The following is a 14,179-nucleotide window of genomic DNA, read 5'->3' on the forward strand; positions in this document are numbered from 1 at the left end:
TTACAGTGGAGTTTTGTAAACTGTGCTTTGTAGATTCCCTATGCTGGTCTGCAATTTATTTATTTATTTTTAAATTAAGCAGATTATGAATGTTTTATGTTAGCATTTTCTGAAAATTTGCATGAGGATTGACTTTCATCAGTTAAGTACCCTCACATACTTTTACTTAATTAATCTTTGAACTTTTGCTCTTGGGGAGTTTTTTCATTTAGGACCTTTAGGTTGTAATTTCATTTAAAGACTGTTGAAGGACATGGGTGTGACTTTGCTACTAAAATAAGAAGAGATTTTGCCCAAGAGCCAGCCCATAATTGTCCAAGAATACATGAGGTATTCATCTTGTCTACATTCCTCTTCCCATGATTTATAGCAGAGTGATGTTTCACACCAACAAACAGGCTACCTCATTAAAGTTTCAGTCTCTCTGAAAGCAATACAGTCCATGCAAAGTTGATGCTTGGTCACTTAACATAATACCTATGTAATTTTAAATTGTAATGATTTTTCAAAAATTACTCAGAAAATTGTCAAAAATTTCTTGCACAGATTTCTCACAATATTCAACAACTCAACAATTTTCTAAGTCATTTTACTAAGGTCACTGAAACTAAAAAGAACTTGTGTGGGCTAGTTTGCAGGTCCAGATTCAGCTGCTGACTTCAGGGACCTAACACCTTGAACCCAATTACCTGGCCTCAGCAGGGTGCTTCAAAGCTGCACAGGAGCCTATAGGGTCGGAGAAGGGAGTCAGGTGCCTGTGGGCTTCACCAGTCTTCAACATGCAGCTGCCTACAGCAGATGCTCACCGTAGAGCCTATGTTTATAAACTGTGACTCTTGCATTGTAGGAACGTCTTCTTACAAAATTTACAGAGGCAATTAATTACCACATAAGTAATTTCTAGAATGGATTTTTTTTCCTCTCTGCTTCCTCTGGTTGTGGGACTTCATCATCTTTCTGAGTAGGCACATGATTTTTTGCCACCACTACAGTTTTACAAATGTTCTTTCTAAGCCACAGCCTTTGGCAAAAGATCCGATCTTAGCCTCTGGACATAGATTAAAACTGAGGCACACGCATCCCGTAGAAGTGTGTTTAGAAGAGCACGCTGTGACTAACGAGGAGCACGGTAAGCGGCACAGCACTGCACACACTTTATGAGCGCTCGCTGCAGCTCACCCCTTTTCAGGACACAGGCTCCCCACGCAGCTCGCCAGCCAGAGCACGTCATCCCACAGTGCCCTTTTTCATGTCGGCTTTGTGTGAAATGCAGGGCTATTTTAACCCCGAAAGGGAAATATGTTAAATGCTTTGTGGTTTTTTTTTCCTTTCTGCATGAAGAGTAGTGCGTTTTCCCCATGCTTCGAGATTTTGCTCGGAAATAGAGAATTCAGAGTATGAAATGAAGTAAAAAATCCCTGCCTGGTCTTACTGACTTTCATTGAGAGCTCAGATAAAAGCAGCATGCCATCATGAAATGAGAGAGCGGACTGTGGCTAAAAATCAGTGACTAAAAGACAGTTATGAAGAATTAAATTGCATGTTGACCAATGTCAAATATCATACAAGAAGCAAATTTTCTGTCAAAGAATAAACATGATTCAAAATTAATTTTCACTGAAATTTTTCAATTAGATGGCACTCAAGGTCTTCAGAATATTTTGGTTTCAGTCTTTTTTCATCCAACTGAATGCTTTGTCCAAGCTGTCGGTGATCTTAAGGCAAGATTTGAAGAGTAATACCATTTTTCTAGGAATGAGACTGATGAGACAAACACCGAGTTAGCCTTATGGTTTTTTAGAAAAATGTACTCTATAAATAAATAAATAAATGATAAAATCATTATATGTGCTCAATACTTCTAATGCCTGGCAATAACACATTTGGTGCTCCCATGTTATAAATGGGGGAAATGAATGACAGATCAAGCCATTTTGTGAAAGCCCAGCCAGCGGTGGAGGCAGTTACTGGAAGCAGACTGTTCTAGGCCAGGCATTGCTCCCAGTGTACCATCCCAGGAACATTTTTAAAATTTCTATACCCAACTGTAGCTTAAGATGTATATTAGAGACAGAAGTTGCCAGAGAAATGCTATTCACCTAGATTATTAAAAATTAAACCCGCTGTTTCTTCATAATTGGGTACATATACCTGGATTGACTGCAGGAATACTAACTAAAGGACTGTTTTTACTAAACTTTCCTGCTGATTTTGCAGGCATATGGCAAAGGAAAGAAGGCAATGCTAGAAGGTGAGTCACATTCTTACATTTTGAAAGCAAGAAAGTGTAAAGTCAGAGGAATGATTAGATAAAACTTTTGCTTTTGAATTGCATCCATGATCTTGTGGGCTACATACTCTGCATCATAAATAGGAAGAAAAAGGTGGTTGCTGATGAAACAAGAAACAAAGCATTATGAAATTGTAAAACTTTACTTTTGAGATGTAGTCTAACACAGAAATAATTTAATTAAATAATTTAAGAATTTTTCCCCATCCCCTCAAGTAGTCTTGAAAAGGAGTCTCCAATCTTCTTTGTTCCTTCTATCATCAAAATAAATTGAAAGCATTTTGGTGATTTGCACATTTTAATGACTAATGAGTAACTTTTTGTGCAAGCCGTGCTCAGACCCTAATGAAGTTAATGACCACAGTGACCGCAGCATTGAAAACTTCCCAGCTAATCCGTAGTATATGCTGTTCTATGCATGACAGTTCAGCCCTCCACACACCTTCTCCTTTTCTACTGCAGATGTTGAGGTGACAACTAAATAGACCAGGACCAGGCCTGTTTCCAGCCAGGAAAAATGCTGTGCTTTGCATAATATATGCTACTACAGGATGATGAATGGTGGAAGCAGGAGCAGAGCACTGAAAAACCAAGATAACTGGTACTGCACTACTGCAATGGCTAATTAGGTGCCTGCAGCCTCTCCCAGCACTACAACCATACAGCCACCCACCAGATACTACCACCACAGCTATTCTCACTCAGAGAAATATAGTACCTGCTAATACAGACAGTGGGGCATTGTTAATAATGACAGGTCACAGGTATCCTGACAGCCATAACTGTAATCACAGTGCCAAAATTACTTGGGGCAGAGAACCTCAACAGTGCCCATTCTACTGACAAATAAGGTTGCCTTAAATACTGCTGTGCATCCTGTCGTGGTTTCGGCTGGGATAGAGTTAATTTTTTTGTAGTAACTGGTATAATGCTATGTCTTGGATTCAGTATGAGAAGAATGTTGATAACACACTGACGTTTGCAGTTGTTGCCAAGTAGTGTTTATACTAAGTCAAGGATTTTTCAGCTTCTCATGCCCTCCCAGCAAGAAGGCTGGAGGGGCACAAGAATTTGGGAGGAGACACAGCCAGGGCAGCTGACCCAAAGTGGCCAAAGGAGTATTCCATACCATGTGATGTCATGCCCAGTATATAAACTGGGGGAGTCAGCCTGGGGGGGTCTGGATCGCTGCTTGGGAACTAACTGGGCATCGCTCAGCGAGTGGTGAGCAATTGCATTGCGCATCACTTGGTTTGTATATTCCAATTCTTTTATTATTATTATTATTATTGTAATTTTATTATTATTATTATTATTATCATTGTTAGTTTCTTCCTTTCTGTTCTATTAAACTGTTCTTATCTCAACCCATGAGTTTTACCTTTTTCCTTCTGATTCTCTCCCCCATCCCACTGGGTGGGGGGGAGTGAGTGAGTGGCTGCGTGGTGCTTAGTTGCTGGCTGGGGTTAAACCACGACACGCTGCAATAAAGAATACTTAACTCCATCACCGAATGCTCATTTCGAGAAACAACATCCCTAACCCTTCCTTGACTGTGAGGTTATTACACAGTCCCTGTTGCATGTCAGTTATTAATTGTATGCAAGACTTGGATTTCTTATGTCAAAAGACATAGTTGTATGTGCCAATAAGGCAAAAATACTGAATTGAAAAGCAAATCAGCTTTATAATAGCCAAAGACTGAATAGGCATGTCTAGTGAGTAGTGATTATTTTTTACGTATGAAACAGTACACGATCTAAGTTTTACTTACTGGGTTTGAAAAGCTTTATCTAATTCAGTATTAATAAAATAAGGGCAAATTTTTGTGGTTTTAATGCCTCGTTTTCCTGCATGATACATTTCCAAATCTAAGGCTTCCATCATTCCAGTGATTGCGTAGTTACTTCCAGCATAATCTGAAAAGTGAAAAAAGAAGAAACATCCAAAATATGTCAAAAGCACCACAGTAAGCGTTATATACAGGATTTAATGTTTTGCAATACTATTGAAGCCCTGATATTACCTAGTTATATAATTAGCAGTCTTGTAATTAGTATATTAAGGATGCTGTGCATATTGGTGATGCTAACTCTGAAAGTTAATGGCTCTTCCCCTGATTGATGCACAGTTGTCTAAGAATAAGATTAATCCTTTCCAGAGGACTTTTTTTCAGTGCACTATAGAAAGAGACAGGAAGATGAGCTTAGTCAACATTTTATGTACATTTCCAGATACTCATATACAAGCCAGGAATTCTTTCAGTTCAGAATGTCTTCACCCTTTAATATCACAGGTTACATTCCGGTAACAACTATTTCTAATGGTAAAATCTAAATAACCTACTTAAAATGCTGCTTCAACCTATTACTTCTTCTTCTGATGCCCTGCAACTACAGTATCATTTTGTTTGCCCAGGAAACCTAAATCTTGTCTGATTTTTATGGTTTGATGAATGTATGGACCTCCATCCTTGGAGATAATCAGAATTTGCCCTCACAAGGCCCTGTGCAACCTGGTCTAAGTTGGGTCTGCTTTTATTTGGGGATACGGACAAAATGACCTGCAGAGATTCCTTCCAACCCAGATTATTCTACAGTTTGCAACTGTAAAAGAACCTTATTTTCATATAGGAATTTACATGTGGTTTCCTAAGGCTTTTTTCAAATGTGTGTGAAAATAGTTTCTATATGCAATGAAATCCAGTTTTGCTAAAAGTGTAACCTCAAAAACTGGCATCAGAGACAGTTTGTTATTCTTCAGGGATTCACCCATTTTGGAACCACACATCCTAAAAATGCATAGCTAAGGTGTAAAAAGTTATAATGCGTGGATGGGCAGGTCACTCTGACAAGCCTTACAGTTAAATGATGAAAGCTGGACATTACTTATTATCAATACCAAATCTGACCCAATGATAACAGGTGGCAAACAAACACTACAGTAATACCATCAATCAGCAGAAGAAACAAGAGATACTTATTATACTGAAGTTCACATTCTCATAGGGTGACCTAGGAGATACAACCAGGATGTCAGAGAGGCTTGAGGAGACACTGCGCAGCAGACCCAGGCAGATGAAATAGTCAGGACTGTAGCAGACAGCTCACTTGAGGGGAACAGCTGAGAATATGGAGCTGTTAAATAGTTTAAAACACAGTTAATTCAAATTAATTTTAATGAAAATTCTGCCAAAATGCCTTCTTGACCTGAAAACCATTTTCCAACTAAATGTATAATTCCAGGTATAACCGAAGTATGTCTCAGGACTCTGAACATTCATCTGTAGAAAACCTGGGATGAGAAAGTGTTAGACAACCCTTATGCAGGGCTCCCTTCCACTGCATATTTACGAGCTGTATTGCCCTTCTTCTGTGGCGATAAGAAAGGCAGCCATCAGACAGTAAAATCTGCAGTGAGCTCCCTGTGCCACTCAGGCAACATGTCACCACCATCCTTTTCAATGCACCACCACCTTTTGTACCTGCAGGCTCTTCCTGAATGTTCAGTATGTTGGTATAAACTGCTTAAGCCAAGCATTTATGAGATCTCTAAGAGAAGTTACTGGTATGTAGATCTAATTTGTAATGGCACTTGACGATACTAACCTGACATACTGTAGACTCCTAACAATCCTGCTGTGCTGGTGGTGCTAACCAGGTGTCCACGGTTAGAGGTCATCATGGCTGGAAGAAAGGCCTTGCAAGTCTAAGTGACATATTAAGAAAACCCCTTTATAACTAGACATGCCAAAAATGTTGCATTCCAAATTAGGCTTTACAACCCAGTTTGCTTTCTGGGGCTTCAATATACAAGAAGCCCACCTGACCTTCTATCTCTGTAGGAATTTATAAATGAGAGACAGCATTTCCTTGAATGACTGCCCTCTATCTGGAGATCTGTCAGCATTAAAATCCTGTTATTAAAAAGCAGCAAAGTTTGTATTTTCTCGGCCTCCTGGTTCCTCACGATTTGTCTGAGACTATTACCAAAGATTTGGTACACAAGAGGGAGCTAGAAGTCAATACATCAAGGGAAGCTCAGCTGCCTATGGGCCCTGTTTGTTACAAACTGAGCTGCCTGACAACTCTGCACCCCAGAACACCACTGTGGGTGATACTAACTATATGAGGAGGACGCTAGTGTTTTATAAGGGGGGAGAAAAAAAAGACAAGAGAAGTAACAAATTTTTTTTCAATAGCTGATCTGTCCTGCAACATCTGTTCGGCTCCAGATGTGTGTACCTAGTACATGTCTTTTTGGTCGAGGGCCCGTGCTCGCTGTGCTCCTGCCCTATGTCTCTTCAGACCTGTCAGGAGCAACACCTCTCCCAGTTCCTTTGCCTCAAGTATTTGGAAGAATTATGTGCTGTGGGCTGGGAAATGATTAGAGGACTTCTCTCTGCAATGATTTTCCGTTGAGAAATGCCTTTTAGCGAGGGAGTTGCAATGCTACATTTTCCCCCAATACAGGCTGCTCACTCAGGCATATAAACAGTAAATGCAAGAGGGAGCAAGAGTAACACTCTGTGCTGGTTTTGGCTGGGATAGAGTTAATTTTCTTCACAGTAGCTAGCATGGGGCTATGTTTTGGATTTGTGCTGAAAACAGTGTTGATAACTCAGGGATGTTTTCGTTCCTGCTGAGCAGTGCTGACACAGCGTCAAGGCCTTTTCTGCTTCTCACCCCACCCCACCAGCGAGGAGGCTGGGGGGGCACAAGGGGTTGGGAGGGGACACAGCCAGGACAGCTGACCTCAACTGACCCAAGGCATATTCCAGACCATATGATGTCATGCTCAGCGTATAAAGCTGGGGGAAGAAGAAGGAAGGGGGGGACATTCGGAGTGATGGCGCTTGTCTTCCCAAGTCACCGTTACCCATGACAGAGCCCTGCTTTGCTGGAGATGGCTGAACACCTGCCTGCCCGTGGGAAGTGGTGAATGAATTCCTTGCTTTACTTGCTTGCATGCACGGCTTTTGCTTTACTTATTAAACTGTCTTTATCTCAACCCATGAGTTTTCTCACTTTTACTCTTCTGATTCTCTCCCCCATCCCACTGTGAGGGAGGTGAGTGAGCAGCTGTGTGGGGCTTAGTTGCCAGCTGGGGTGAAACCACAACACACTCCCTCACAATAAAACCTCCTAAAGGTCAGCTGAGACCCCAAATAACAGCAAATCCCTTCAGAGGTATGAAAACAAAACAAAGATAACACATACTATCCAGATTAGTTTTCAATGTACATTAAGCAGATGGTGACTAGGAATGAAAGCACAACCTGAAGACTAACACCATCATGTGCGGCATAGGATCACAGAATCACAGAATAATTTAGATCTTTAAGATGATCGAGTCCAGCCATAAACCTAGCACTGCCAGGTCCACTACTAAACCATGGATGTGCCTCCCTACAAGTCTATTAGACAAAGCCTTCTGATGCAGGCAAACGTCAAGAGCAGACAAGTCACATGCCATCATGTCACAGCACTGACTTCAGCCACAGCTGTTACAGATAGAGCATGTTTCACAATACAGTTGCACAGACTTTTGATTTACCAGAGTGCCTTGGCAGGTTTGTGTTAACATTGCTGAGACTTAGTGGGGAGACTGTAAAATTGGTGTGTCTCTAATTACAGGATGACTAAAAAAAGGTATCTTCCCCCATTCAAGGCCCTTCCTATCCCTATTCCAAATTGGGTTCCCCAGGTAGGTGCCACCATGCCGATTTTCACACTAAAATACTTGCCTGTACCTTTCGGTCACCCAGGAGAGAAAAAATACATTACCCAGACTTGAAAGAGGAAGTTGACTCTTAAGATCTTTTCAAAATCTGCATCTAGAATGTCACAGAACTTTTTCCCAAGCAGTATGCCGGCATTATTGATTAGAAGAGTAACATCCCCGACTTCTTTTCTAACCTGAATAAAAAACGGATAAACAGAAAGCTTTAGAAGGTAGTCTTGTCTCTTGTGCTTCATTTATGAAAATGTTTAGTGATATTTGCAATTATTTGTATCTCTGCTGGAAATGTAAGTATGTAAGAACTGCTGTACTGCATCAGATCAAAGGTCCATCTAGTCCCATAGCCCTTGTCTCATGGTGGAAAGCAGTAAAAAAAAGACCAGGACTCTGAGATCTCCTCCAGTGTACTCCTCAACTTTTCACACTCTGCAGCTTACGATTTTCATGAGAGAGATAAGTTATCTATATCTTTGTATTTAATACACCTCCATGATTACCCCCCCCCCCCCCCCAAGAATTTGTCTAATTGCTTCCTGAACTCCAGAGTACTTCTGGCTTCCACAGGAACCTAATGTAATGAGTTACAAAGCTTTAGTGTGAACTGTGAGCATGCTTTAATTGCAATGTGAACATTTCTTGTCCCCTATTTCTGGTATTGTAAGAATCTGTATTCCTCAGCCAAGCCTTTTCAACCCCTTTTCTAGTTAATTTCTACTGAACAGGAAAGAATCCAGCACAGATCCCTGGGGGATATCAATCCTTTGAGTACAAAAGCATGTACCATGAAATAAATAGATAACATCACTTGGAGAGAAGGCCAAAATCACCATTACCTCCATTTGGGTTTGTTATGAAAAGATTTTAATCCACAATTTAGATTTACATCAAAGCAGATGGCCAAGATTTACTTATAGTATTAAGAAACAGGCTCACTGCAGAGATTTCTGTGCTGGAGGCAAACAGTTATTTGGTGTCTCAAAAATTATAGAATGACTTAAAAAAAAATAGAAATCCCAGATATGCTGCTGTCTGGCAATTTGAAAATAGGTGCTTGGGATCTGATGCATGAACATTTGACCTTACTTTGGCTCTGTCAGGCCACCTTAGTGTTCAGTGAAGACTCGTTTGATACTTCTCTGGCTGTGCCAGGCTGTCTCCTTGTGACAGACAAGCAGGGCTCAGATATTAGCACCTTTCCACCTGCACAAATGAATGCATATCTAGACACCGCTGAGTATGGCAGGAATACCCAACTCCTCCTTTGTGGGATATTTGTCCCCACTCGTAGCTTTTAACTACTGTGTCAGTCCATATGATGATCCTTTTTTTTTTTCGCCTGACAACATAGCTTCCCCAATGGCAACATTTTATTTAGTCTGGCTTCATTTGACCTGTTTACCCAGTACCCCCAAAAAAGTGGGAAGACTGACTTCCATTTACAAAAAGTCAAACCGATTATTCTTCATGATGTATTTCTTTAGCGGTCTATTAATTCTTCTCTTTATTATCGTTTCTTCCAATTTTCTGTAAGACGGACTTGTAGTTTCTTTGTGTCCTTTTAAGTAAGTGCTCTTTAAAACCGGCATTTTTGCTATTCTTCATTCCTTAGACACCTGTTATAGCAGACCCCCCCCACCCTCTCCCCCCGGATTTCTAGCTCAACAGGTCCATATCTGATTTCCTTCAGAATTCCCTAGTGGACACTGACTAATCCTGAAAATTAGTTGCTGTTCACTTCACCAGGTTATTCTAAAAACTATTCTTTAGGGACTTTGATGACCTGACTTGCTTCCTAGAAAGAAAGCTTCCTTTATGGGAAAATACCTAGGTTTTTCTGCAGTGAATATACCAAATAAAAGTAATTAATTTAACTTTTCTGCCATTGTTTTATCTTCTGTGTCCAAGCTCAAGACTTTTCATATTACCAATCAAAACGTTGCAGGTATTTCCAAGAGTGGAGGAGGCCTCTAGCTGAAAACCTCTCGATTTAAAAAAATTTCTGGCTCCATCACGACTGTTCAGTTCATGCAAATACCTACAAAGATGTTGGTATTGTTAACAATAGTTTAGCACCTTCACAGCAATTCCTGAATTTTAAACAGCTCTTTGAGTTTCTGCTTATAGGTCAGTCTGTGCACTTCAGAATATTCTCTGCTGATTTGTGCACAGCAAATTTGGCAGGCTGGAGCCCTGTGGCTGATTCGGTTAATGTGTTTGGAGATTGAGAATGCACAAAACAAACATTTTGAGACTCTGTTAAACTAAGAACAAACAAATCATTTCAAAATGTTCAGCTTTGACAGGAAAGTCCAACAGAGAAATTACTTACTGTGGTGGGTTGACCCTGGCTGAACACCAGGTGCCCACCAAAGCCGTTCTATCACTCCCCCCACCTCAGCTGGACAGGGGAGGGAAAATATAACAAAGGGCTTGTGGGTCGAGATAAGGACAGGAGAGATCACTCACCAATTTACCATCACGGGCAAAACAGACTCAGCTTGGGGAAAATTAACTCAATTTATTACCAATCAACCAGAGTAAGGTAATGAGAAATAAAATGAAATCTCAGAACACCTTCCCTCCACCCCTCCCTTCTTCCCAGGCACAACTTCACTCCCCAATTCTCTACCTAACTTCCCTCAGTGGCGCAGGGGGACGGGGAATGGGGTTTATGGTCAGTTCATCACGTTATGTTCTGCTGCTTCATCCTCCCCAGGGGAGGACTCCTCACACTCTTCCCCTGCTCCACCGTGGGGTCCCACCCATGGGAGACAGTCCTCCATGAAGTTCTCCAACGTGGGTCCTTCCCACGGGCTGCAGTTCTTCACGAACTGCTCCAGCGTGGGTCCTTTCCATGGCATGCAGTCCTTCAGGCACAGACTGCTCCAGCGTGGATCCCCCACGGGGTCACAAGTCCTGCCAGAAAACCTGCCCCATGGGCTCCTCTCCACAGATCCACAGGTCCTGCCAGGAGCCTGCTCCAGCGTGGGCTTCCCACAGGCTCACAGCCTCCTTTGGGCATCCACCTGCTCCAGCGTGGGGTCCTCCCCAGGCTGCAGGTGGACGTCTGCTCCACCATGGACCTCCCTGGGCTGCAGGGGGACAGCCTGCCTCACCAGGGTCTTCCCCACGGGCTGCAGGGGAATCTCTGCTCCGGCACCTGGAGCATCTCCTCCCCCTCCTTCTTCACTGACCTTGAGGTCTGCAGGGCTGTTTCTCTCACATGTTCTCACTCCTCTCTCCAGATGCAGTTTTTTGTCCCAGCAACATTTTTCCTTCTTAAAAATGTTATCACAGAGGCACTACCAGTATTGCTGATTGGCTCAGTCTTGGCCAGCAGCGGGTCCATCTTAGAGCCGGCTGGTATGGGCTCTGTCGGACACAGGGGAAGCTTCCAGCAGCTTCTTACAGAAGCCACCCCCTGTAGCCCCCCCGGTACCAAAACCTTGCCACACAAAACCAATACACTTACATAAGCTTAAACTAATCATTTTGGTTCATGTCTTTGCAAGAAGCAGATAGTATTTATGGGAATAAATTTATGGGAATAAATTTATGGGAATAGGAATTTAATGCCAATTTAAAATATTACTTTTTAAAGAGATTTGGTCTTGGTATATACTAAACTGAGTTTTTTCCTTGCAAAAAAGAGATTCTAAAGAAATTGCTGTTTGATTTATGGTATGAATCCAAATAAAGGTCAAGTGTCACATACGAAGTACTGAACACGGGCTGCTCAGACTGATTTTTTATCTTGCTGGGAAGTGACAACAGGTATTAAGATTGTTGAAATTTCTGGGATTCCTACTCCAAAATTATAGGAGTCATAATCAATGTTTTACATGGTGAGGATCACATCATCTGTGCTGCCCAAGTAATTGGCAAAGATCATCCTCTTTGAACACTGTGTTGGTTCAGCATGGGCCAGAACACTCAACAACTTGCTCATCTCCGCAAACGTACTATTAAGGTACAATATATCCTTGCCGCCACTGTCCAAGTAATACTATAGTACCACTTGTGGTTCTTAACATCTATCACTAATGGCCCCACATGGAACTTTTTCTATGCACTGTTAATGGCTGTGCCCCCAATGCTGCTAACAAGTATGGGTAAAATAATACCTTGCTGACTGCAAGCATGAGAATTGCAGATCCAGATACTTCCAGATCCTGAATCCAACCTACCCTTTAGAAGTACTTTTCATCGGGAACATTTCTTGAGGAAAAACATTTATTTCAAACTTTCATAGCTGTGTTCAGAAAGAATTAGTCTGTTTTGGTTAAAATTAAAAGCAACAACCACAAAACAAAGACACCCCCCCCCCCCCCCCACCCCGACAACTCATAGAAAATTAAAGTTATACTTCAAGGCTATTCCAAAACAATCTGTCATCATTCACATGTCATGAAATATCTTAGCTAATTTCTTTGAGGTATGCCTTTGGACACAGAATGTCAAAAATATTACTTGAGAGTCATTTGTATAAGTACATATACTGAGAATTTAACAGAAGAAGAATTTATCCTTGGATAAAATGGCAGAGTGGCTAACTGGATTATAAGTGAGGTTAAACTGGAAAATATTTTCAGGCCGTATGTAGTTTAAGGACAGGTAAATATTAATGATGTTAATTTAATGTCCAATTTCTGGACTTCAATAATAATAATATTAAAAAATAATAGTTTACAAAGCATAGGTCAGCACAGCAGAAGAGTTCTCATTTAAAATGGGCTCCTTCTCTACCTTACTTTCCAGCTGGATTGACCAAAAAATTAACTGAAGCTGAATCATCAATTTGACTGGAGACCAGCCATGTCCTGATGATATTTCTGAAACGATTACACCCCACATCACCCTTTCAGAGCTACAATATTCTGAACAAATGGATAAAGAAAAGCCCCCTTCCCCTTTACAATTTCCATTGTTTGTTTGTTTGTTTTTTTTTTTTATTTATTTCTTGATATCTTAAAGAAATTTTAAAGTGTAAACAAGCTAATCTGTGGAGGTAACCTCTGCTTACATAACCATATTCTTAACCTAAAAGTAGTTAGCACCTCTCAACAAAGACTGGAAATGGATAAATCTTGACAGAACAGATTAAACCCAATTACTTTATTGTGAACATAGTTTAAGTTCCATCTAGAAGCTACTTGTCAAAAAGAGAAAGTCATTGCCCTACATTATTACTTCCCTTTAGTGAGTAGCATGGCGTCTAAAAAAAATATTCAATAGCATATACTATTAAAAAGAAGCAAAAAATCAGAAGCAAGAAGTCAAATCAGAGGCCAGAAGCTGTATCTTACCTTGTCTGCCTTTTCATAGACCTCCTCCCTATTGCCGCAGTCACAGTGGTAGGCAAACACTCATTTAGCTCCATTTTTGGGGGCTAATCTGCTTGTTTCTTTGTTACCTTCATCGTCCATGTCCCAAAGAACCAAGGTTGCTCCCAAAGAAGCAAAATTTAAGGCAATCTGACTTCCAATCCCATTTGCGGAGCCAGTAATAAGCACTATTTCCCCAGCAGAAGGTTTTTTTTGCATGAAGGAAATATGGGTAAGGTGAAATTCTCAAAAAATAAAAAATATAATTTCAGGAACTGTAGCATCTTCAGGATGCTTCTCAAGTTGAATGTGATTTTTCAGGCACAAACACCGCCCTTCTGTTATACAAACCCAGAAATACAGTATGTTACTGGCCCTTCAAAACACTGAGATACTGACTAAAAAAAGAGCAACAGCTATTTCTTTCACATCGTTCTTTTGTGCAAGTACAGAATACGTCACTAAAGACTTGTTTTGTGAAAGCTGCCGGCTTCTTACTAGTGGGGCTAAAGCAAATATCTTCTGCTAGATCTGTTTTGTTCCAGAGTCCTGAGCTTCCATCTCGGTTTTTAAAATGGTGTAGTAACATACATTTTATACAGGTATGTTGTGGCAATGGCTATAGCGTACTTTGTTTTCACAGCAAGGTGATACTGGCTGATCAAAAAAGTACTGGAAACACTGGTGTGATACCAACCTTAGGAAGGAAGGTGTCCGTCCTCCTTAGCAGAGGTGGTCTGGGGAGCTGCGGGGCTGGGGCTGGGGCTGGGGCTGGGGCAGGCTGCCCAGCTCCAGGGAAGCGGGTGTCAGTCCCGGGTGGCTT

General features: G+C 41.2%; 1 protein-coding gene across 1 annotated transcript; it reads right to left on the bottom strand.

Annotated features, from left to right (window-relative positions):
• Window positions 1-1,667: 1,667 nt before the first annotated feature.
• Window positions 1,668-13,664, bottom strand: LOC126050508 (epidermal retinol dehydrogenase 2-like; the record flags this gene model as incomplete). Its single annotated transcript, XM_049828461.1, is given in 7 exon segments — window positions 1,668-1,761; window positions 2,269-2,391; window positions 4,065-4,209; window positions 5,899-5,998; window positions 8,077-8,208; window positions 13,339-13,575; window positions 13,578-13,664. Coding segments are annotated over 7 exon segments (918 nt in total), but the record flags the coding sequence as incomplete, so codon positions are not given.
• Between the last annotated feature and the right edge of the window lie 515 nt (window positions 13,665-14,179).

This window comes from Accipiter gentilis, chromosome 2 (assembly GCF_929443795.1).
Source record: "Accipiter gentilis chromosome 2, bAccGen1.1, whole genome shotgun sequence".
NCBI classification, from domain to species: Eukaryota; Metazoa; Chordata; class Aves; order Accipitriformes; family Accipitridae; genus Astur; species Astur gentilis.